A 26,930-nucleotide genomic window follows, 5' to 3' on the forward strand; every position below is an offset into this window, starting at 1 on the left:
CATATACCTCTTCATGCTTCGGCCACCATTCCAGAGGACATTTCCATGCTGACGACGCTCGTTAAAAGAATAATGCGTTAATTAAATTTGAGAATGAACTCTTTGGGGGAGAACAGTATGTCTCCTGCTCTGTTTTACCCCCATTCTGCCATATATTTCATGTTATAGCAGTCTTGGATGATGACCCAGCACATGTTTGTTTCAAGAACACTTTCACTACAGATTTCACAAAACGCAAAGAAGGTACCAATGTGCGATTTCTAAAGGTAGCTACAGCATTCGACCCAAGGTTTAAGAATCTGAAGTGCCTTCCAAAATCTGAGAGGGATGTAGCCTGTGGCGCTTGCTTTCAGAAGTCTTAAAAGAGCAACACTCCGATGCGGAAACTACAGAACCCGAACCACCAAAAAAGAAAATCAAGCTTCTGCTGGTGGCATCTGATTCAGATGATGAAATTGAACATGCATCAGTCTGCACTACTTTGAATCATTATTGAGCAGAAACCCTCATTAGCCTGGTTGCATGTCCTTTGGAATGGTGGTTGAAACATAAAGAGACATATGAATCTTTAACAGATCTGGCACGTAAATGTCTTGTGATACCGGCTACAACAGTGCCATGAGAACACCTGTTCTCACTTTCAGGTAACATTGTAAATAAGACGTGGGCAGCATTATCTCCTGCAAATGTAAACAAACTTGTTTGTCTGAGTGACTAACTGAACAACAAGTAGGACTGAGTGGACTTGTAGGCTCTAAAGTTTTACACTGTTTTATTTTTGAATACAGCTTTTTTTGTACATAATTCTACATTTGTAAGTTCAACTTTCATGATAAAGAGACTGAACTACAGTACTTGTGTCATAAATATAAAGGGAAGGGTTACCACCTTTCTGTATACAGTGCTATAAAATCCCTCCTGGCCAGAGGCAAAACCTTTTCACCTGTAAAGGGTTAAGAAGCGCAGCTAACCTGGCTGGCACCCAACCAAAATGACCAATGAGGAGACAAGATACTTTCAAAGCTGGAGAGGGGGGACGGGGACGGGGGACAAAGGATCTGTCTGTCTGTGTGATGCTTTTGCCGGGAACAAATCAGGAATGCAGCTCAGAACTCCTGCAAAAAGTTAGTAAGTAATCTAGCTAGAAATGCATTAGATTTCCTTTGGTTTAATGGTTGGTAAAATAGGCTCTGCTGAGTGGAATGTATATTCCTGTTTTTGTGTCTTTTTGTAACTTAAGGTTTTGCCTAGAGGGATTCTCTATGTTTTGAATCTGATTACCCTGGAAAGTATTTACCATCCTGATTTAACAGAGGTGATTCTTTTACTTTTTCTTTAATTCAAATTCTTCTTTTAAGAACCTAATGGCTTTTTCATTGTTCTTAAGATCCAAGGGTTTGAGTCTGTGCTCACCTGTACAAATTGGTGAGGATTTTTATCAAGCCTTCCCCAGGAAAGGGGGTGTAGGGCTTGGGGGGATATTTTGGGGGCAAGATGTCTCCAAGCAGGCTCTTTCCCTGTTCTTTGTTTAACACACTTGGTGGTGGCAGCATAGGGTTCAAGGACCAGGCAAAGTTTGTACCCTGAGGAAGTTTTTAACCTAAGCCGGTAAGAATAAGCTTAGGGGGTCTTTCATGCAGGTCCCCACATCTGTACCCTAGAGTTCAGAGTGGGGAAGGAACCTTGACAACTTGTATGAGGTGAACTGAAAAATACTACTGTTAGTTTTTTATAGCACAAATATTTGTAATAAAAAATAAATATAAAGTGAGCAGTATACAATTTGTATTGTGTTGTAATTGAAATCAATATATTTGAAAATGTAGAAAATATCCCAAAATATTTAAATAAATGGTATTCTATTATTGTTTAACAGTGCGATTAATCACGCAATTACTTCTTTTAATCGCTTGACAGCCCTACTCTAAATTAATGAAGCTTTGCTGGAAATGTAATAAGACACGAAGGAGTGTTCATTCTGGGACCATCAAAACATTATTCAGGTTACTGACAGTACTCATTCTTCTGACTCATGCTTCACAATGTCCCTCAAGAAGTACATCAGTGGCCTTGGTAATTGCTCAAATAGTCAACTATACTTGCCAACTGTCCCCTTTGGCCAGGACTGCTCAGGTTTTTTAAGTCTGTCCTGGGTATCAGCCGTCCTCAGTCCCAGGCAGCTGGCTGAACTATCTAGTGAAGAAAAAAAATACTTCCTGCATCTAACAACTGCTTCCAAGAGTAAGCAGCAGGCTTCCTGTGCGTGCACACACACACACCTCTGAGCAGGGAGAAACAGCAGCCAGACAGAAGAGCAAGATGAAAGTTCAACCTCCATAAAAGATAGTCAGTCAAGGCGGCCAGAAGTGGGGGACAGACACTAAGACCCCAGGCTCAGCTTATCTGGAAATATTTAAATAGTGACAGCTATGTGGCTAATAGCATCCAATATTCTGAATAGGTTTACTGCAATCAAAATTATTCCACCTATTATTCCTTTTAACATTATTATTGGTGCCACCTTAGTTCCCTATACAAGCTCACCAAAGCAGAGACCATCTTTTCCTTAAGTGTGCACCTAGTACAATGGAGCCCTAAATCCCAATTAGGACCTGCAAATACTAGCACAACATAAATTAATAAACAGTGACAGTGATACTAAATAGTGCTTTAATTATGCTAACTTTTTTTTCAGCTATCTAAAAGTTTATATTTCACTAGGAGTTTTACAACTAGTTTTGTCAAAAAAGATAGATTACTCATTAAAACATATTATAATTCTTGAAACTTGAGAAAAATCTGTCTCCATATACTGTTATTAGAGAAATCTACCTACTTGATACTTTGGGTTGAAAAATGTTCTCAAAAATTCCTACTTCCACATGCATTTTACCAGTTCCTAATATTTTTATTTTTAAAATATTCCATTACAGTAGCACCACAAAGTTCAGCCCAAGAAACTGACAGGGCTAAATATTTTGGAAGTTCTCTTTACATTCCTATTCTACCAACAAAATAAATGTAAAAAAACACAAAGAAAAAAAAAAGCAAAGCATGATAAGAAAAAGTCCACAAAACCTGTTATAAAATAAAATAAAAAAATCTTGTTGCACGAACTTTAACAAACAGATATTTGCATTCTGTAGCACAGAGAACTGAAAAAAAAAAATGACAAATGACCATTCAAACAAGTTACAATTGCTTCTTCCAACAAAGAATAAAGCACTGATATTTCAATAACTAGCTTTCAAATTTTATCTAAATGAATGACAATAAAATTTTACAATATGCCTTTTTTCCAAACATATTATAACTGTCTTCCATACTAACCGAACTACACAAAGCCCCTGCTTTTGGGCTAGAGTCAATAAAAAGCTTCTGCAGCCTTGCATGAGCTTCCGATTTGAAAACAAACATTAAAAAATTTAAACAGGACCCCTAGAGTGCCTTTTGAAATAAAATCAGATTAATTATTGGTTCTCATCACAAATTTATACCAGTGTGGAAAACAAAGAACAAATGGACTTACATGACAACATAATTTCTTAGGAAAAATGCATTTATTGAAAATTTCTGTCAGATCTCTTTTCAACCTATGGATTTGACAAAAAACATTAAACACACAGAAGATGACAAAAGTCCAAAGAGAGAAAAGCAATCCCTTTTTGGAAAACTTAGAACTTCTTTTTACTGTATCCATCTTAACATTTCGATGGAGGAACAAAAATGGTTGCTTTTTACTTTCAATGCAAACGCTTAAATGCAAGATTTTAAAAAATCCTTTGAGATGATTAAATAATAAAGTGGGCAGAGGATCAAGAGGACTCCTTCCTATATTTCCATGAGGGAAACCAAGAGGCTCTGTCCTCTGGTCAGAGAAAGAGAAGCAGCAGACAAACTTACCATTCACATCAAAACCCAAACAGAGGCTTTTCAAACAGTTCTGTTTGAATTCTGAAATCTAATGGTCAAAAATTGAGTTTTGGGCAAGATGAATCCTTCATTACCCTTGTTGTGCATTAACAAAGGACTTTTTCCAGACAACTTAATACCCAAAGGATCAGCAAGCTTTCCATAGCATAGTCAGATGATACCAGTATTTAAATTTGCATTCCAGTGACCCAGCCAAGCAATCAGCAACCTACCGTTGCTGTAGCAAAACACAGAGGATATGGGACACAGGTCCTCAGCTGAGGGCCGAGTTCCTTGGGCTGGCAAGACTTGGGGACTGCGATGGAGGAAGCACACTTATTCTCAAGGAGAGGAAATGTGTTGAATGATGCTCTCGTGAACTTCTCCAGCCAACCCATGAGTGGGTTACATGCTTACATACTCCAAAGGGAGCCAAGTCCACTTCTCTACGGCCAGAAGGGTGGGCCAAGCCTGATATAATGACAGTAAAAGATGGAGAAGAATGCAGAGGAACTACTTTTTAAAAAAACGCATTTAAAAGCACCTACTGAAATTGAAATGTGCTGAAAAGGAAAACAAAACGTCAAGCAAAGGAAGCAATCTTACCAATATACAACATCCAAGGGTGCAAAGTACTTTTTCATAATTAAGTCAGCAAAGTAAGCTTCTGTCTCCCTGCAGGCAGTCCCATTGCCTATCACAACAGTGCTGCAGCTTTAAAGGAGATAAAGGACAAACATTCAGTTTTCCTGCATCATTAGGGATGTGTAGTAATTTTATTTTATTAATAGGTAAGGCTGTACTCAGCAAGAACATGCCGCCATCTTCCACACATAGGAAGATCTTCGAACCCTGTAGACATCAGCACCTCAGCATGAACTAGGCTGATTAGCCAAGAGTTAAGCTGCACAACGCAAACACTGTGGCGTATTACAAAAATGTGTCTGGCTACAGTAACTACAAAGTAGGTAGTACCCTGCAACAGAGAATTCCATCCCCTTAGTTGCAAGTACAACAGCAAAGCAACTTTTAATTGGCTCTAGCAGTAAGACTTTTCAAGGGCTTGAGGCATGTATGGGGGGAGGGACTGATTGTCTGAAGGTTTGAGTGCATTGTGATGATGTGAGTGGTGAGAGCAATAATTTTCGCATATCTCTTACAGAAATGAACAGCAATCCTAACTACAGGAAACACAAGGGCTGTAGTACATCACTCATGACTCTCCTTGGTCGTCTTCATGTAAAATCATTTTATTGCACAGACAGGAAAATCCTTCCCCGTGCAAAAAGGCTTCTATTCAATTAAACAGAAGCCAAAATAAAGAAAAACTCATTTTGGAAGCTCACTCAATGGAATAACACTGGATGGAACTGCCTCCAAAATAGTACAGTAAGGGCCAAAGCTACCAATAATCCCAGGCTATCAACATGAGTGTTTAACATCAAACTCCTAATCCCTAGTGAACAATGTCCCACCACCCAAAAGTATCCCAAAATGTAATATAAGTGGCAATAGCTGTTCATAAAAGCTCCCAAAATAGACTAGCATGGGTGCTGCACACTAGGAATAAGATGAATTGGCACACCTTTGTAAATACATTTCCATAGCATCTAATTTGTAAACTAATTATATTCACTGCTTGATTTCAAAAGCATCTAATACATACAATATTTTAAAACATGAATATAAATTGAGCAATATTCAGCCGTCAGCAATGAAAGCAGAAATTCCACTAAATCTCTGGGCATCCTGCTTGTATATCCAATTTTGACATAATGTAGATATTTATCCTATTTATAGTTTAATGAAAGCTTCATCATCATACTTGTAATGCAGAAGAAGTCTCCTTATCTTTTCACCTTCACGGAATCCTTGTCCAGAATGCAAGTAGACAACATCAGTATGGAGTATCTGACCTAGAATGAGGAAAGGCAAAACCATTCAGTTAGAAATAGAAAAATCCAAACAGTATTTCCTGCTGAACTACCTAGGTGAAGGGCTGATTCACAAGAAAAACATTTCAATAATTATCCACCATTTTCTTATATACTGTGTACAACTGAGTTCACTGCCAGAATGAAATGAGTTGATAGACTTTGCCTAGCTCCTAGTAAACATGTCCACATAACAAACCGCCAGCACCAAACAGCTTCACTGCTTCTATTCAGCAAATATTTTTGTGATTAGAAAAAATGGTTCCATGGGGCAGGAAGGGTTTATTGTTGTAATCTGTACATTTTAAAGATCTGCTTAGAGAGAGGTGTGATCTAGTGTTCTGAGGACAGACCTAGAAGCCAGAATGCCTAAATTCTAATTCCAGCTCCAACAGAAACTCCTTCTGTCGGCTTTGGCAAGTCACTGTACCTCCCTGCAAAGTGGGGATAATATTAATGGACAGATTAACAACGTACCCTTGCATTTGTGAATACAGGCCCCACATTGTTACTACTGCAGATTTCAGTGTGTCTACTACAGCACATATCCAGAGACTGAGGTCTTGTTTAGACAGTGGGGTAATGTGCTCTATGGGGGTTGGATTTCTAAAGCATACTAACTGGTCCATTTAGACCAGGGGTAGTAAACCTGCAGCACGCAAGCTGATTTTCAGTGGCACTCACACTGCCCGGGTCCTGGCCACCAGTCCAGGGGGCTCCGCTGCTGGCCTGGGATACTGGCCACTGGCCCCTGCCAGCCGGCCCCCAGCCATTGGTCCGGGGGGGCTCTGCTGCTGGCCTGGAGTCCCGGCCGCCAGCCCGGAGTCCCGGCCGCCAGCCCAGGGTTCTGCAGCTGCCCCCAGCTGGCCCACTGGCCCCAGCTTGGGACAGTGAGGGGTGCAGAGAGGGTCAAGAGGGGGCACAGCTCAGCACCTTCACGTTAAAAACTGTTCCAGCGCCACGGTGCTGGGATATTTTTAAGTCCTGATTTGCTGCTTACATCACTTGCACACCACGCGGAACAGCGCACCGAGTTTGATTTTGAGATTAGAATGTACATGCAAGAACTGAAATCAGAATTTTCTGACAGATTTCAAGATTTCCAGCGATTTGGCCCAGTGCTTTCTTTTCTAATTAAACCTGAAAAGTTCAACGAAAGCGACTTGGATTTGTCTGTATTTCAGTGGATGGGTGTTGAAGATTTCGAAATGCAGCTCATTCAGTTAAAAAGCTCAGAATTGTGGGCATCAAAGTTTGGAGATCTCCGGAGTGCACTTGAAACTACCAAGAGAGATCATGGGGCCTCTGTTCTGACCTGCTGGACGTTCCTGCCAGTGCAATTTAACTGTTTGAAAAAATTGCGTTTGCAATGCTTTCAGCATTTGGATCCACATACCTGTGTGAACAGGTATTTTCACACAGGAAATCTGTCCTCTGTCCCTCTCAAAACCGGTTAACAACTGATCACTCAGAAGCCTGTGTGCAGCTTAAAGTATCCAAATACATGCCAGACATTGGAAAATTCGCAAGGAAAAGCCAGGGCAAGGATCACACTAAACTGATAAGATCTGCATTTTAACTTTAAATGAAGCTTCTTAAACATTTTAAAAACCTTATTTACTTTACATACAACAACAGTCTAGTTATATGTTATAGACTTATAGAAAGAGACCTTCTAAAAACATTAAAATGTATTGCTGGCATGCGAAACCTTAAATTAGAGTGAATAAATGAAGACTCGTCACACCACTTCTGAAAGGTTGCCGACCCCAGATTTAGACCTTGTTCATGTGCCTCATAGTCATGCTGTTTAAAACAGCACTAAGTTAAAGCACACTAGGGAACCTTTAGTGCACACCAGCAGGGTCTACACAGACCAATTCATGTACAGCACATCAGCGCGCCCTAGAAATCACATCCCCATAAAACATGTTACCCCTCCAAATAAACGAACGCAGACACTGTTAATTCTTTGAATGCTGCTTCTCTCACCCAGATTAGGAAGAACTAATAGAACACTGATCACAATGATTTACTCCTCCCAGCACAGCAACAGACATCAGAGTTCATGAATTTCTCTATCTCACCAGCCCCCCATATGCTCTGTGCTGAGAGATGTACGGGTGGAAGGCTAGTTATTGTCGAGGGCCCTGGACTAGAATGATTCCAGGTTTGGCCACAGATTTCCTCTGTGACCATAGGCAAGACACTTAGTGACAAGTGCCTCGGCTCCCCATCTGTAAAATAAGATTAAAACTGATTTTCTAATCACAAAGGTGCTGGGAGGATAAATCCATCGGTAATTGTTCAGGCTAACATTTTGGTGGATCTGGGCTCCTTTCATTTTTATCAACTCTTGCTAATAACACTTATTTACTTATTTCACAAAAGTCTTACGAGAACAGTAAATATTTGTAAAGCACTTAAAAGACACAAACAACGTATTCTTATTTCTGCAGTTGACCTTCCCCTTTTTAAAAAAATGAAAAGTATCCATAATGTTTTTGTTTTATGTTATAACCAAGTTTTCTGCATCTTTTCATTTTCATTTGGCAACTACTGGCCCAAAATGAGGATTTAAAGACTCTTTAACACCTAGTTAAGCAATACAACTAGCTTTGCACTGGTCAAACATGTCCCCCCTTTTGGCAGAATTTCTGCAAATGCTGTCCCCGTTAAGGAGTCACTACTATTCACTACCAAGCTAAATAGTAAGTTCTCTAGGAGATATGCATATAAAATGGCCATCCCAATTAAGCATGCCTTTTTTTCAGTTAGTTATACGTCACTGTACTTAAATACAGCAGCCATATTTGAATATACAGTGTGTGCGAGTCTATTCCCTGTACTATGTGCTGTGAAAGGGATTAAATTAGAGAGAATGCTGGACTGGGTACTTTGAAAGGCCATCAGTGATTCAGGAAACTTTATACAGAAAATCTAGGAAACGTAAGTCTGTAACTCTTAAAAATCAGACAACTAATAAGAAAACTCATTGAGGTATAAAACAACATGAAGAGAATAAATCTGAAGGCATTATAAAAACTAATACATGATTTGAGCCTTGTCTTTGGGCAATATGGGGTTAATTCAACACCAAAGCCACTACTGCTTCCCCAAAACAAGTCTAGCAAAAAAAAAAAAAAAAAATTGGAAAACGTAATTTCCATTTTCACAAAAATTTATGATGAAAAGAAAAGAAAGAATTATGCCTGTGAAGAACAGCATACTTGTTTTTAAATCAAGTGTCATTGGCTTGCAAAAAAGGCCTATTTCCTGTGATCCATAATTGGTTTTTTTTTTGTTTTTTTTTAAAACAAAGACTGTAAAATGCATAAACATCCACAAGTTTTACGAGCTGGTTTCCCTTAACAGACTGTTTGATTATAATAAAAAGCAGCTTACTTCACATTTTATCCAAACCACAGGTGGTATGGCTCAATGTTTTATTTCACTGAAGAATTGACAAAATACTGGTACAGTTTCCAGATGCACACGTTATGGACATCAGGGAGTTACAGAAGGCAGAGTTTTTGTGTTTTGCTTGCTTGTTTTGGGGTTTTGTTTTGTTTTTTTTTAAAAGAAAGATACATATTGTAAAGTATCAATTTGACATGTTGAGGAGAGATACAGATTTGCTGTGATCAAAGATAGGAAAGACCCTGGCTCTCTCACCATTTTTAATATATTTCAACTGCTGAATACGTAACCAATGCAGAAGGGGTAGAGAAAAGAAGGCTAAATAAACCATAGAAAGATAGACTTTATTTGGAAATGTTTTTCTGTCCATCAACAGAGAAGCACAAACATTACAAGGCAATAGGACAATGAGTAAATTTTTATTATGTGTAAGTGACTTAGCCTAAGACTCACTGAAAGTCAATGGGATTTAGACTTCTATTTCTATACTACAGCCTAAGTCAGCAAAACGTTTTGTCAGTCAGGGGTGTGAATATTCCACCCCCGTGACTGACATAAATTACACCAGCATAAGCGCTCGTATTCACAGCGCTATGTCGGCGGGAAAGCTTCTCTCAAAGGTGGCTTTTTTATGCCAACAGAAGAGCTGTCTCCCATCAGCACAGAGCGTCTTTACCAGACGTGCTGCGTTTATAGACATGGCTTTAGGTTCCTCAGTGACTTTTGAAAATGGAACTTAGGCATTTTAGACCAATGACTTCCTATGCATCAAACAAAATGTATTATAAATACTCTGCTCCAAACCATAAGGAACTCTGTAAACAAGGCCAGAATCATTAGGAACTGACTGGGTAGTTAGCAAATGTATGAAAAACACTATGAACAACTTTTATTAACTACAGAGGTGGACAAGTACCTACATGACAAAACACATGCCATCACACCTGATACCTCTTTTTTGAGGTCTCAGCAGAAAAGGCAAGAACAGGATGGGAGGAGAAAGTGACAAACCTTTTCACATCCTTACAGGGGTAAACCTCCAGACCAAATTAAGGCACATTAGGGAGATTTGCCCTGCAGCTCCCTAAAAGTTCTCTGGTGAGCAGGTGCAGCTTCAGATCTCCAGAGCTGCTGGGTCCTGCACCTTCCGTAAGTGCCAGTTTACTTTAAAATATGCAATATTAAAGAAAAACAAGCAGAGAAGAAATCAATTTCCAAACAGGTTATTTGTGTAGGAAAAAAATTATGAAGTACAGTAACTCCTCACTTAATACTTAATATTGTAGTTATGTTCCTGAAAAATGCAACTTTAAGCAAAACTATGTTAAGTGAATCCAATTTCCCCATAAGAATTAATGTAAATGGGGGAGTAAAAATTGCCAGACAAAAGGCATTATATACATTTTAAACAATTTTAAACAAGCAATTTAATACTACAGTCATTGCTGAGTACAAAGCTTGGTTGAGGTGGTGGAGTCAGAGAGTGGAAGAGGGGGGATTGTCCGGCTGCTCCTCTTGCTCAACTTTCTGAACTCACAAAAACACATCTAGAGAGACTGTTGTTTTGCTTTCCTTTTTTTTCCTTGGTAAATTTCTTTATGGCAAGTCATTAGATGACCAACTCCCCTGATCACTTTGGAGCTGCGTTCCCTGTAAGGATCATCACCACTCAGGATTTGCAAGCCAGCCTTAACCCGCCTCTTCTCCTCCCCCCTCCCCCCTGAACGCCGCAAACCAGCTGATTGCCACGGACAGGACGCGGGGGGAGCAGGGGAAAGGCAGGGTCCGCTGGCAGGCGGGAGGTGCTGGGGTAGGGGCATAGGGGAGCTGATAAGGGGGCTGCCAGCTGTGGACAAAGCAGGCAGCCAAACAACGTTATAGTGGAGCATTGTACAACTTTAAATGGAGCATGTTCTGTAATGGAGCAGAGATGTAAGATCGAAACAACGTTAAGCGAGAGGACGTTAAGTGGGGAGTTACTGTATTCAAATGCTAATTCCATTTTAAGCTGTAACACATTACGGGTTTAAATCCTAACTGCCCTGTTTTAATTATTTACAATTGTGTGATGAGAGTGCAAAACTGTTCATTCCCACCTTGCACAGGTGAAAATGACTAGACAAAGGAATGGAGACCCAGGCCCATAACATTTAATGCCATGCTACTAAAGGAATTTGCAGGGTAAATAACATGCAAACATGAAAGACTAAATCATAACAGAAATTAGATACTCCGTAAGTATATTGTATAACAACTAGCTTTTACTATAATTCAGTGAATTCCAAAAGTTAAACAGTGTTTTAAAAGCTGATGGAAAATGTGGAATTTAAACTTACTGGTTGGTGAAATGATAGCCAGCTTGCAGCCATGTTTGTACCCAGGATCAACTCCCATCATAGTACGTCCTCTCACAGGGCTCATCAGAAGCAACTGTCGAAGATTTCTTCCAAACATCATTATAGATTCTTTCTCTGCATCAGATGTTAACTTTGATCTTAGAGGATAGAAAGCAAAAAGAGGGGTTTTTTCCCCTGTTAGTTTTCAGACACGTTTCTTAGTTGGTTCAAAGTACATGCTTTTTGGAGCATTTCTGATTATTTCTTCATTACTGTCCACTGGATCTCCTTGAGTTTTGGGTACATTTACTTTAACAGGGATACTATATGAAAAATTGGCTGTAGTCCTAAGAAAGTAGCCTCAGTAACTGGCTTGCAGTTACAGTTACCCAGAAGTTGTGTAAAGTGCACAGACTCCTTTCTGCCTTATTTTTACACATCCACTATTAAATTTTTGAACAGACAGTAGTCTCTACTCAAAGCTGGGTTTCTACTCGCAGGGGAATGGTATTCTGATCCTCATCAGCCCGGCCTTGAGAAACACCTATGCTGAGTTCAGCTTCTAATGTAAACCTACAGAGACTGGGATAATTTCCTAGTTACTGAGAAAATTACCACCCAGCAGAACTGGTTTAAGCAAGTAAGCTTGAAATGGACTAGATGGCCTGATAAGTCGTTTCTATATGTAATTGCTAAATTACTATAATTCACTAGATAGCCAGTCTGGTTTATGAGTTACAGTATTTCACAACTGTATTTGAAACTGGTGATTTGATAAACAATTTCAGATGCAAAATAATAATAGTGTAGTTGATGTGTTTTAACATTTGCTTGTGTGGTTGCAGGCAAAGCAGAAATTCATAGATACAAAACATTCTCTATTTTTCTTCCTCTTCCATGACCTTTGATAGAAAAAAGAAATATACCACTGAAGCCCAAGGAATGAGTTCTGTAACTTTAGCACCACTTATTACAAATATCCTTGTTTATCTGAGACAAATGTGTACTTTTGCTAGGTGTAAGTATGCAAAGTATGTGCCTTGTATGTCAACAGCAGCCAAGAAGAGAATGTCTGATAACAAAATGTCTTAATTGTTTACACTTATTACAGAATAAAAAAAGTTTATTAAACATAAAGAATCTTTAGTATTCAGTGGTTTCCTCTCTCTTTCCACGTGAACACATCCATGCACCATCTTATAATGTGATCAGTTATTAGGATAATTAAGGAAGTCATGATGAGTCATATAGTAACTAACACTATAAGCCTGCATATAACTTTAAAAGTACCCACACTTTTTCCCCCAGGAATGTATGTCTTCTTGGTCAGTCAAAAAGGAACCCTTTTCTGCACATTAATGTACCACTGAAACACCACCTAAGATTACCATAAATGGAAAATAATTCTTTGTAGTTTTTCTATACAATTAATTCTCTATGAAAACATATAAACATTCTCATTTACACATCAATTAATTTTGTGCATTTGATAGTAATTTTATGTATAGTCAGATCAATTGCTTCCCAAAGAGCCAGTCTGTTCCCAGTTTGTGAGCCTCTTTACACAGAGCAACGATGAGGAGAACAGACATTTTTAAAAAATAGGAAAATATGACTAAAACCACAACTACTGGCACCCGGACTCATGGACATATGTAGAATGTGAAACTACTTTTAACTCCAATTTTTGAAAAACAGACTAGATTGCAAGTTGGTGATGTCCCTTCAACACTCAGAAAGACATAGCCACCCACATGTTTCCCTTCACACATCCTTTGCAAAGCATTTCTATGGAAAGGCATCCTTCATGCAAAAGAAAGAAAATCCCTCTGGAATTGTCTCTGTATGAAGAACACAAAATTAGCATAGATATTATCTAAAGGGTGTGACAAAGCTCCGACCTTGTCTCAGTAGGTCCCACGCTTGCTTCCTGGCAGATTACGTTAGCCTCAGAGGCTCACTGCGACCCTCCACATAGCCATTCTCTCTCTAGAGGCAAGGGTCACAGCCTACTGAGCCATTTTCATCATAGCCAGCAAGGGTGGTGAGGAGAAGCTACCCTCCCTTGCAGTGTCTCTGTTGTCTCCCAGTCTCAGTGATTAGCCAGGGAGGAGAGTGGGGAGCCCGGGCCCGCCCTCTACTCCAGGCCAGGGACCCTGATAGTAGCAGCTCTTGGTAGCTGACTTTTTGGAAACAGGACGAGTACGATTCCTTGGACCACTTCCCCACAGCAGCCCCCACTTCCTCAATATCTTCATCACCCTTACCTCAGGGCCTCCTTCCTTGTGCCTGATAGGGTTTGTACTGCTCCATTTCTCCAGCAGCGTGGCTTCCTCCTACAGATCCTGACACACACACCCCCACCTGACTAACTGGGACGCTTTTAACTAGTTTCAGCCAGCCCCGATTGGCTTCAGGTGTCCCAATCAACCTAGCTGTCTTCCCTGCTTTCTGGAAGGATCTTAATTGGCCCCAGGTGTCTTAATTGACCTGGAGCAACTGCTATTTGCTTACCCTGGTAACAGGGATTTGTTTAGCCTGGGGCTAATATATCTGTCTCCCACTACTTTCCTATAGCCATCTGGCCTTCCCCCATCAAAAGGGAGATTATGAAAAGTACACAAAATTTACATACATTCCCTAGGCTGCCCTGGCATTTCAAAAGGTACATCAAAGACTGTGTTCTGGCCTCCATTGAGTAGAAGAAGGAATCACCCTCAGGTAGCGGAGTGGCTGAGCTATAGCAGCTGCCACTGAACCCAACAGCAGAAGCAGTCGCTGCCTCTGCCATGGTGTGTGGGCGTGAAGACTGGAGAATCTGCACAACGGAAGATCCTCTGGCCCTGGCTTTCCTCTATCCCCAGAAAGTGGGTTCTATATCACCCACAGGACATCCACTCCCCACATGCAGCTCAATCTACCCATTCTACTACAACAGGGACCTGTGCAGGAATTGGATTTACCCCTAGCCACATGTTATTAGTTTTGTACATTTTATGGAAACATGTTTAAAGTTGGCTCGGATTTAAGACACTTTTATAGTAACAGGAAATGGTACTGAAAGTGCCAGGTGTGTGGAGACTATAACGTATGTCCTTTCTATTACTTAATATCCTGTATTTTTAATTTCAAATATAGACCTTTCTTTTTCTCTTTACCTGCTTCTCATTCAACATGTGGATCAGTGATATGACCCACCACCCCGACTGCCAGCCCTCAATTTTAAAATTTTGGATAGTCATTTAATCCTTTATGAAACTGTCCCAGGTAGCCTGACATTTATTTTCCCTTTATGTTCTCAGGGCACCACTGACTGCATCAAAAATGATAAAATGCCTAGCTTTGTGTTGTTCTAATTTCTGGTCATTCTTATTAATAAGGTTTGTGGGTGTGGGGGGGTCCCTCCTAAACATAAGAACATTGATTATTTTGAAAATAAATATCCTTATTTGCCATTTTATGAAAAATAAAATAATTTAACAAATGATTTAACATATTTCAAATTTACTAGGATGATTATAGTAACAACAAATATAAAGAATATGGAGATTCCTTTAATTTTCTTCCGCATTTGAAACTCAAAATTGCATTCAGTCATCAGATTGCCAAGAGAAGTATTTTAATAAGGGCAATTACCCTAATCTTGGCCTACGGACATCTGGAGTCACAGCGGGAAGATAAGGGTTCTGAAGTTTGGACTCCATTTCCAAACTCCAGCTTCCATATGCAAAGCACAAGCAATATTTCCTGTGGGAACTTCAGGTGTGAAATGAGATGTATAGGAAAAAACAGTGAGGGAAAGAGCTTCAGCACTTTTTGAGAGACCATGGAAAATTAGGAAAGGAGTACACCTTTAAAAAAAGATTTCCTCATCTCATCACTTGTGTTGAATCCCTATGAAATTATTCCAGGCAGGACTGCAACAAAATAAAAAGTATTCTGAAGTGCCAAAAGCATTGCTGGACATTATTATACCAGGTCTAAGCAATCATGGTACCTGACAGGAAAGAAAGTAGAAGGCAGGAAATGAAACAATAAATAAGGTAACTGTCGTGCTGGCAAGTTCTCTCCTCCTCATCACTAGGAGTAAAAGTCTCAATACACTCTTCGAAACTTTCTGCTCCAACGCTTATTAATAAAAAAAAAGTTGGAGATGTTAATACTAAAAGGAGGTTTTAAAGTACTTTAGCAGCCCTGTGCAAGACTCCAAAGAAAAACTTCTGATGAGAAGAGAGAGAGGATAAAAAAAAGGAGAGGAGTTAAGTGGTCACAAAAGTGAGAAACTGATTGCTCACTGTCTCAAGCCAAGAATACTATTGGCAGGTGCTGTACATTCTTCCCCACAGGAGTTCAGTTTCAGTACTAATCCCATATTATTCCAGTTCCAGGCCTTTCCTCGTTGGAAACGGCCAATTATGTCAGATTTTCCCAAACAGTAACATATGGACAAACATCCACTCAGGAACAAACAAAGTATTTCACTTAAGACCTAAACTCAGACTTAACCTGATCCAGAGTTTGTTTTATTTTAAAAAGCAAAACAAAAAACTGCACTAACCCACTGTTGCAACAAACTTCACATTATAATGTTTGATGAAGATTTCTTTGGAAGTGCTGGTTTGGTGAAAAAAGTGTATTCCTGTATGTACTCCACACTACTTTAAGACTATTAAATCTATTCCACAGCATTGCAAAAGTATCCATGATTTCATGTGACTGAGCAGAGCTAAACTGTTGTTGCAAGCCATTGTAATGCATACATAATCCCTATTTAACAAACAGCTACTTCTGAGTAGTTAATATAGTACATAACTTTCGTTAGACCACACAAAAGTCACATACGTGGGGGGGGGGGGCACGCGCGGGGAGTATGTACTTGGTTTAAAAAATGAGTGGAAAGAGCCAGGTTATTAAAGAATATTGCTCCCAGTATAAACTATAACCAAATTTCTTAACAGTATCCCTTAAATAATTGGATGTTGTCCTTTTCCATTGTTAGGGTCTTTGTTAAAAACCACATTGTAGTTAAGGCCAGGGTTTTTCTACTGAAGCACAGAGGCTGGTGGCTCATTATCTCACCCAGACATAAGGAACATGAGAGTGAGCCTAAGGTGTGGGTTGAACAGCCTAAGAACACTAGAGCCAAGCCTGGGAAAAGGCTTTATTTAAGAACTGTCATTGTATTATTAGCTCAGAGTCATAGAGTTTAAGGCCAGAAGGAACCACCAGATCATCTAGTCTGACCTTCTGTATATCACAGGCCACCAACTTATTAATAAAGTTCCAGGAAACTCCAGGAAAGGGACAAATTTTGACTCTGAAGAGTGAATTTTGTTTTAGAGCAGGTTGTGAATGGCAACTGCTCTCGCACATTTGAAGGAAGCTGGCACATGACATCCCCACAAGATGATGTTCACAGTTTTGACCAACAATGGTCAAATAAACCTCTCTACTTTATTTTAATAGCTAAGAGGATTCAGGTCACAGTGTGTCGCTTCCTCAGCACCTTTGTAAGGTGCCAGTGACGTAACACCTAAGGGACGTAGCAGACCAGTTACTGCATTTATCCCATCAATCCAGAAATCTACCATACAAACTGCCAGTCAAATGAATTGGAGCAATCTTGTCTGCAAGTAACTGACAGTGACCAGTAAAACAATTCAGATACACAGAAGCAGGAGCACTGCAAAGCAGATATTTTCCAGAGGGACACTGGCTCCCTAGTTATATGAGGCCTAAATTTTCAAAATGTGACTATTGGTTTTGGATACCCAATTTGACAAGCTTCAAGGGGCCTGATCTAAAAATCAAAACATTTTTGACTGTTTCAGGTTGTGCACCCAAAAAATTAAAGACACACACAAAAAAAAGTAGGCAGTGTATGATAAAAGAGTTTGAAAGTTTATGCGGATGCATCCAATGAAGTGAGCTGTAGCTCACGAAAGCTTATGCTCAAATAAATTTGTTAGTCTCTAAGGTGCCACAAGTCCTCCTTTTCTTTTTGCGAATACAGACTAACACGGCTGTTACTCTGAAACCTGTCATTATGCAAGGCACTGCATTTAGCCGTATGGAGTGGAAATCTATCAATTGCATGAAAAAAACTTGTACAGATACAGGCAGACGTCATCTTCCTTTCCAAATGCAAATGGATGGACATCGTACCAAAAGGACAGAAGGTAAAAAATCCATTACAATCTACATACCACACAGACTATGCTGACAGCTTGTGCCACACGCTCTCAAAGAAACTGCGGAACCAACTGATCAACATCCTCTACAGCAAACGGGGAAAGATAAAGAATGAGCTCTCAAAAATGGATACTCTCATAAAAAAACAACCTTCCACACAAACTTCCTCATGGCTGGACTTTACTAAAACTAGACAAGCCATTTACAACACACACTTTGCTTCTCTACAAAAGAAAAAGGACACTAAACTATCTAAACTACTACATGCCACAAGGGGCCACAGCAATGGTTCCCTCAACCCACCCAGCAATATTGTTAACCTACCCAACTATACTCTTAGCCCAGCAGAAGCAGCTGTCCTATCTCGGGGCCTCTCCTTCTGCCCCTCTACCCCCACGAACATGATACAGTTCTGTGGTGACCTAGAATCCTATTTTCGACGTCTCCGACTCAAGGAATATTTCCAACACACCTCTGAACAACATACTAATCCACAGAGACCTCCCTACCAACACTACAAAAAGAAGGATTCTAGGTGGACTCCTCCTGAAGGTCGAGACAGCAGACTGGACTTCTACATAGAGTGCTTCCGCCGACGTACACGGGCTGAAATTGTGGAAAAGCAGCATCACTTGCCCCACAACCTCAGCCGTGCAGAACACAATGCCACCCGCAGCCTCAGAAACAACTCTGACATCATAATCAAAAAGGCTGACAAAGGAGGTGCTGTTGTCACCATGAATAGGTCGGAATATGAACAAGAGGCTGCTCGGCAGCTCTCCAACACCGCTTTCTACAAGCCATTACCCTCTGATCCCACTGAGAGTTACCGAAAGAAACTACAGCATTTGTTCAAGAAACTCCCTGAAAAAGCACAAGATCAAATCCGCACAGACACACCCCCGGAACCCCGACCTGGAATATTCTATCTACTACCCAAGATCCATAAACCTGGAAATCCTGGGCGCCCCATCATCTCAGGCATTGGCAACCTGACAGCAGGATTGTCTGGCTATGTAGATTCCCTCCTGAGGCCCTACGCTACCAGCACTCCCAGCTACCTTCGAGACACCACTGACTTCCTCAGGAAACTACAATCCATCGGTGATCTTCCTGATGACACCATCCTGGCCACTATGGATGTAGAAGCCCTCTACACCAACATTCCACACAAAGATGGACTACAAGCCATCAAGAACACTATCCCCGATAATGTCACGGCTAACCTGGTGGCTGAACTTTGTGACTTTGTCCTTACCCATAAATATTTTACATTTGGGGACAATGTATACCTTCCAATCAGCGGCACTGCTATGGGTACCTGCATGGACCCACAGTATGCCAACATTTTTATGACTGACTTAGAACAACTCCTCCTCAGCTCTCGTCCCCTAACGCCCCTACTCTACTTACGCCATGATTTCAACAATTTCCATCCCACCATCAACCTCAGCCTGGTCCAGTGCACACAAGAGATCCACTTCCCGGACACTACAGTGCTAATAAATGATGGTCACACAAACACCACCCTATATCGGAAACCTACTGACCACTATTCCTACCTACATGCCTCCAGCTTTCACCCTGACCACACCACACGATCCATTGTCTCCAGCCAAGCTCTGCGATACAACCGCATTTGCTCCATCCCCTCAGACAGACACAAACACCTACAAGATCTCTATCAAGCATTCTTACAACTACAATACCCACCTGCGGAAGTGAAGAAACAGATTGACAGAGCCAGAAGAGTTCCCAGAAGTCACCTACTACAGGACAGGCCTAACAAAGAAAATAACAGAACGCCACTAGCCGTCACCTTCAGCCCCCAACTAAAACCCTTCCAACGCATTATCAAGGATCTACAACCTATCCTGAAGGACGACCCAACACTCTCACAAATCTTGGGAGACAGGCCAGTCCTTGCCTACAGACAGCCCCCCAACCTGAAGCAAATACTCACCAGCAACCGCATACCACACAACAGAACCATTAACCCAGGAACCTATCCTTGCAACAAAGCCCGTTGCCAACTGTGCCCACATATCTATTCAGGGGACGCCATCACAGGGCCTAATAACATCAGCCACACTATCAGAGGCTCGTTCACCTGCACATTTACCAATGTGATATATGCCATCGTGTGCCAGCAATGCCCCTCTGCCACGTACATTGGGCAAACTGGACAGTCTCTATGTAAAAGAATAAATAGACACAAATCAGATGTCAAGAATTATAACATTCATAAACCAGTCGGAGAACACTTCAATCTCTCTGGTCACTCGATTTCTGATCTCAAAATGACTATCCTTCAACAAAAAAACTTCAAAAACAGACTCCAACGAGAGACTGCTGAATTGGAATTAATTTGCAAATTGGATACAATTAACTTAAGCTTGAATAGAGACCGGGAATGGTTGATTCATTATAAAAAGTAACCTATTTCCCCTTGTTTATTCCTCCCCTCCTCCCGTTCCTCAGACGTTCTTGTTAAACCCTGGATTTGTGCTGGAAATGGCCCACCTTAATTATCATACACATTGTAAGGAGAGTGATCACTTTACATGAGCTATTACCAGCAGGAGAGTGGGGTGGGGGGAGAGAAAACCTTTTGTAGTGATAAACACCCATTTTTTCATGGTTTGTGTGTATAAAAACATCTTCTGTATTTTCCACAGTATGCACCCGATGAAGTGAGCTGTAGCTCACGAAAGCTTATGCTCAAATAAATTGGTTAGTCTCTAACGTGCCACAAGTCCTCCTTTTCTTTTTGCGAATACAGACTAACACGGCTGTTACTCTGAAACCTATCTGGAGTGTGCATGTTATGGCTGTTTTTGCAACTCAAAGTGGATTTTCACATCAATATTATTCTTAACCTAATGTATAGGGCCCTACCAAATTCACGGTCCATTTTGGTCAATTTCACGGTCATAGTATTTTTAAAATAGTAAATGTCATGATTTCAGCTATTTGAATCTGAAATTTCACGGTGTTGTAATTGTAGGGGGTCCTGACCCGAAAAGGAGGTTGTTTATTTTTGGTTGGGTTTTTTTTGGGGCCGGGGAGGGGGAGAAGGCAGGGAAACAAGGTTATTGTTTTGGGGGGCGGGGGGGGGAGGTTGCAGTACTGCTACCCTTATTTCTGTGTTGCTGCTGGCGGTGGTGCTGCCTTCAGAGCTGGGCAGCCGGAGAGCGGTGCCTGCTGGCCCAGAACCCAGCTCTGAAGGCAGAGCCGCCACCAGCAGCAGTGCAGAAGTAAGCATGGTATGGTCCGGTATTGCCCCCCTTACTTCTACACTGCTGCCTGCAGAGCTGGGCCCTCACTCAGCACCCCCCACTCTCTGGCCGCCCAGCTCCGAAGGCAGCAGCGCAGAGGGGTGGTGCGGTATGGTATTGCCACCCTTACTTCTGTGCTGTTGGTGGCAGAGCTCTGCCTTCAGAGCTGGGTGACCGCAGAGCGGCGGCGGCTGTTGGCCACATGCCCAGCTCTGATGGCAGCCCCCCGCCAGCAGCAGCACAGAAGTAAGGGTGGCAATACCATGACCCCTCTACAACTCCCTTTTGGCTCAGGATCCCCAATTTGAGAAACACTGGTCTCCCCCATGAAATCTGTATAGTATAGGGTAAAAGCACACAAAAGACCAGATACCACGAGGGAGACCAGATTTCACAGTCCGTGACACATTTTGCATATGAATTGGTAGGGCCCTACTAATGTATTAACTGTAAGAGTTATGGAGTATTTGTGACAGTTACCACAACTAACCAATAGTTTTGTCATATATTTTGTATAAGGATTATATTTACTGTAGCATCCTTAACTTGAAGTCTAATTTGAAGGAGGTTCAGGGAGAAGAGGAATGGACCACGACACCTTCTATAAGCCCGGTTGACCAAAAAACCCACCACAAAACATGGTCAGCTCAGATGAAAGTTGAAGTGCAGCAAGATGACCTTGAGAACTGGATCTAGTGTCATCTCAACCTCACCCCTACCTACACTTTCAAAGAAGAGTGGGAGATAAGCTAAATGAAAAGCCCTCACATATCTAGGAGGGAAAAGGGACATAGTTTCCCGCTCTCTCAAAAGCCAGAAGTAGTCTAGGGAGTTGTGGGAAGGAGACGCAGACAAGTGAATGTGGCCAATTATGCTTTCAGGGGAATACCTCAATCCTTTTCCCACCTCAGCTCTCGATCATAGGATATGTGAAATTCTGTCATACCAGCTTGCAGTTACCAAGCAAATTCACAAGTCCACTTTTAAAGCTTTACACGTATCGCTTTACAAACCTTTAAATGCAAATTTAGCCTTCAGATACGCTTTCATGTGCCGTCCATTTACTATAATGAGAGTCCAAGTGGGCATCTCAGAGTAGAACTTGCCCCGATATAACCAAGCGTCATAAGAAACCCTTTGAGTACTATTAATCCCATTTTACACATGAGGAAACAAACACAAAAAGTTAAATGACTCACCCAAGGTCACAGAGTGAATCAGTGTCAAAGTTGGGAACAGACCCCAGAAATCCCCATTGGGTAGGGTTGCCAATTTTCTGATTGCAGAAAACCAGTTACCCTTGCCTTGCCCCACCCCCTGCCCTGAAGCCCCACCCCTGCTTACTCCATCCCTCCTCCCTCCATTGCTCACCCTCGCTCACTTGCTCATTTTCACTGGGCTGAGGCAGTGGGCTGGGGTGCGGGCAGGGGTGAGGGCTCTGGCTGGAGGTGCGAGCTCTGAGGTGGGGCCGGGGATGAGAGGTATGGGGTGTAGGAGGGGGCTCCGGGCAGGAGGATTTGGCTGAGGGGTTCAGAGGGTAGGAGGGGGCTCTGGGGTGGGGCCAGAAATGAGGGATTCAGGGCACGGGAGAGGGTTGGTGTGGGGGGGGGGGGTGAGGGCTCTGGGGTGGGGCTGGGGATGAGGGGTTTGGAGTACAGGAGGGGGTTCCAGGCTGGGGCAGGGGACTGGGGTACGGGAGGGGGTGCGGGCTCTGGGAGGGAGTTTGTGTGCAGGAGGGGACTCAGGGCTGGAGCATGTGTCCTGATTACAGTTATAGGTGGCCAGCCCACAAATGCTGCAGTGACACAACGCCATAGTGTACAAGGGGAAAGGCAAGGCAAACCATGGATTTCTCCATCTGCACAAGGGGCTGTACCAATGGGTAAAATCCAAGGCCAGAGAAGGCCCCAGTCACACATTAGATTCTGTAGCAAGGAATGATGCAAATTAAGCCCAACATGGCAGCCTAACTATGAAGTGATCTTCAGGGACTTAAGTCAGTCACACTGGAGCCTACTTATGTAGTTAACTCCCACCCACCAATGGCAAAATAGACTCAAATACTACTAAATTTTGACTTTTAAATTTCCTGTTTATTTAAACAGAATGATATAGCTTGCATGTGACACTTCATCTCATGACACAGCTATTACAGTGTCAGTGAAAATAAGACTATTTTACAGAGCCATCACAAAATCCATAGTACAGTATCAAATCAACATTATGACTACTACATTTATCATGTAGTGGAGATGACAAATATAAGGGCCACTTCCAACAAGAGCAATTATTTTGTCAGTTTCTTTCAGACAGGTACGCGAAATGGAGTCAGAACAATGTCAGTGACAGCATTATTGCAATGGCAATTGTGTAATGGAAACAACAGATGTCTAGGACAATTTCAGAGACAAAGGTTTATTGTTAAGATGATGATAATGATCCGATTATAGTATTGTAATGTAAACTCTAAACTGTACTTGTTAGGTAAAAATATGATAAAAAGTATAGCCAACATATGAAATAGGGTTCTTTTTTCCCTCCCGAAGTTGTGTTACTGACCATTTTAAATACTTTTTCTCCAATTAAAATTAATAGGAATAAAATGTCTATAAAATGTCAATTTAAAAAAAATTAAGATTACAGATTATTAAAAACGTCTGATAGTGCATGTCACAATAAAGTGTGTCTTAGTAATATAAACAATATAATGTAAGTCAAAAATTCTCTTTCTGCTTAGACTACTTGTTTACCTAGGCCAGCCTGAGAAGGAGCCAGAATTTACAAATGTACATTGCCAAAGAGCCACAGTAATATGTCAGCAGCCCCACATGAGCTCCCCTACCCCGCTCCCAGTGCCTCCCACCCACCAGCAGCCATGCCAATCAGCACCGTCCCCTCCCTCCCCAATCAGCTGTATCATGGTGTACAGGAGGCTCTTGCGGGGGGGAAAGGGAAGGGGAGGAGCAAGGGCACAGGGGAGGGGGCAGGAAGGGGTGGAACGGGGGCAGGGCCTGTGGCAGAGCCAGGGGTTGAGCAGTGAGCGTCCCCCGGCACATTGGAAAGTTGGCTTCTGTAGCTCCAGCCCCGGAGTCGATGGCTATACCAGGAGCCGCCTATTAACTTCTGAAGAGCCGCATGTGGCTCCGGAGCCACGGGTTGGCCACCCCTGAGCGGTTGCAAACTGAATTTTGAGAATTGAGATTGATAAATTCATCTCTTTTGGATTATTTCAGGCTAAACTGAACATTATTAATTTTTACTTGGCTGAATGATACACACTAAATCCTACATGGTACCAGGTTTTGTGAAAACAAACAGTGCAGTGTTTACCTGAATTCTCTACAGAGGAGAGGATAAATAAGACGTTTATATGAATCTTCCACCGAATTATGCAATATCTTCATTAACTCTGGTTTTGCATAGCGTTTTGGTCTCCACCTGTACAAAAAAACAAAAAGGGCAGCATTAAACACTTCCACCACACAGAATCATAAATGTAGAGCTTCAAGAGGTTATTTAGTCCAGCCTCCCTGCACTGAGGCAGAACAAGGATACCTAGACCATCCCTGACAGGTGTTTGTCTAATCTGTTCTTTTCAGAGTAGCAGACCTGTTAGTCTGTATCCGCAAAAAGAAAAGGAGTACTTGTGACACCTTAGAGGCTAACAAATTTATATACACAGAGAACATGAAACAATAGGTGTTACCATACACACTGTAACAAGAGTAATCAGGTAAGGTGAGCTATTACCAGCAGGAGAGAAAAAAAAACTTTTGTAGTGATAATCAAGGTGGGCCATTTCTAGCTGTTGACAAGAACGCGTGAGGAACAGTATGGGGGGGAAAATAAACATGGGGAAATAGTTTTACTTTGTGAAATGACACATCCACTCCCAGTCTTTATTTAAGCCTAAGTTAAAGGTGTCCAGTTTGCAAATTAATTCCAATTCAGCAGTCTCTTGTTGGAGTCTGTTTTTGAAGTTTTTTTGTTGAAGAATTGCCACTTTTAGGTCTGTAATCGAGTGACCAGAGAGATTGAAGTGTTCTCCGACTAGTTTTTGAATGTTATAATTCTTGACGTCTGATTTGTGTCTATTTATTCTTTTACGCGCAGACTGTCCAGTTTGACCAATGTACATGGCAGAGGGGCATTGCTGGCACATGATGGTATATATCACATTGGTAAATGCACAGGTGAACGAGCCTCGGATAGTGTGGCTGATGTGATTATGCCCTATGATGGTGTCCCCTGAATAGATATGTGGACACAGTTGGCAACGGGCTTTGTTGCTAGGATGGGTTCCTGGGTTAGTGTTTTTGTTGTGTGGTGTGTGATTGCTGGTGAGTATTTGCTTCAGGTTCGGGGGCTGTCTGTAGGAAAGCACTCGCCTGTCTCCCAAGATCTGTGAGAGTGATGGGTTGTCCTTCAGGATAGGTTGTAGATCCTTGATGATGCTTTGGAGAGGTTTTAGTTGGGGGCTGAAGGTGATGCCTAGTGGCGTTCTGTTATTTGTTAGTCTCTAAGGCACCACAAGTACTCCTTTTCTTTTTAATCTGTTCTTGAAAACCTTCAATAGCGGGGATTCACAAACCTCTCTGTTCCAGTGACTAACTATCCTGATAGTTAGAAAGTTGTTCCTAAAATTCCTTGCTGCAAACTAAGCTGATTATTTCTTGCCCTAGCCTCAGTATGGAAGATCCCCTCAAGATAAGAAAGAAGCAGCTTCCATAGTTAGAGAGAGAGAAAATAAAGACCAAAACCATTTTCTAATATGGATTGCTTCAGCATAATGTTCTGTAAATGCCAGTACTACTGCACCAATGCTGCTGTAAAGTTATATCTTCAGTCGTGAATGGAAGAAGGCACTGTAACTTGGCACATGCTTTTACTGTCAGAAAAGGTGAAGGGACTATGGACTTTTAGTGAACTGGTATTTCAGACTGTCTTCATTTTAAAGAAAATACTACAAAAATAAATTAAAACTTCCCTCCCACTTGGGCTGAAAAGAAAAAAGAACCAGTCAAACTTCATCCCAAATGTATGAATAAATCAGTTTTACATTTCCATGATATGCACCTCATTTACAATTCCCAACTTCCTCAAATGTGACAAAGCATTTCCTGCGGATGCCACTACTGCGTTATGGATGTGAATAGAGGGCAGCTAGTTAAGGAAGGCAACGGAGGTCAAATAAAAGTTGAAGTGCTGAACTACAGACAGCGAACGGAGAACAAATACAAAATTGAGATAAAACATTTTCTTAACATCTCTATAAGTGAAAATAGTCTATTTGTTTTGGAACAGCAAAAAAGCAAACATACCCAGTACATGCATTTTCTTTTTGTTCTGTTAATGATATGCTTAAATTACACACCAAATTCCAGAGACTAGCAAAATCTCATTCAAAAATAATCTCCCAGAATTTTGTAAGCCATGCTTATCTTGTACCTTTTCTACTGTAATGCAACTGTATGGATAGACAAGGCCCTGCTATGATTTGCTACAAGACATCAACCCAAGCCACAGAAGTCAGATCTGAATTTCAAGCTTCCCCAAAATTCAGGTGTGATCAGATCCAAGGTTTTGTTTTTCACCAAGCTATTTTCTGAGCATCATTATTAGCAAGGACCCATGCAATTACCTACCAGATACAAGAGAATTAAAGTTGTCCACTGAGCGGGTAGGAGGGACTTGGCAGGGCTCTATCTGGAAACATTTGGGTACATTTCAGAAAGTTGTTCTTAACAACATGAGAGAGTTGTGGCCATTTGAAAATCTGTCCAGGTGTGAGCACAGTTGAAAATTATGCTAATTTTTTAAAAATAGAGTATTAATCTTGTCTGTACTGCACTGAAATA

At 41.4% G+C, this 26,930-nt stretch overlaps 1 protein-coding gene across 6 annotated transcripts in view; it reads right to left on the bottom strand.

The window, feature by feature from the left end:
* Window positions 1-26,930, bottom strand: part of SRBD1 (S1 RNA binding domain 1) — a 229,834-nt gene that overhangs the window by 143,077 nt on the left and 59,827 nt on the right. For 5 of the 6 annotated variants that reach the window (XM_077813859.1, XM_077813861.1, XM_077813860.1 and 2 more), the window contains 4 exons: window positions 24,403-24,510; window positions 11,603-11,760; window positions 5,738-5,828; window positions 4,519-4,626 (listed from right to left, as the gene is read on the bottom strand). In XM_077813859.1, coding sequence (XP_077669985.1) covers window positions 4,519-4,626; window positions 5,738-5,828; window positions 11,603-11,760; window positions 24,403-24,510 — 465 coding nt within the window. The remainder of the gene's footprint in view (window positions 1-4,518; window positions 4,627-5,737; window positions 5,829-11,602; window positions 11,761-24,402; window positions 24,511-26,930) is intronic. The other variant, XM_077813865.1, reaches the window with a different exon arrangement.

Source organism: Eretmochelys imbricata, chromosome 3 (genome assembly GCF_965152235.1).
Source record: "Eretmochelys imbricata isolate rEreImb1 chromosome 3, rEreImb1.hap1, whole genome shotgun sequence".
NCBI classification, from domain to species: domain Eukaryota; kingdom Metazoa; phylum Chordata; order Testudines; family Cheloniidae; genus Eretmochelys; species Eretmochelys imbricata.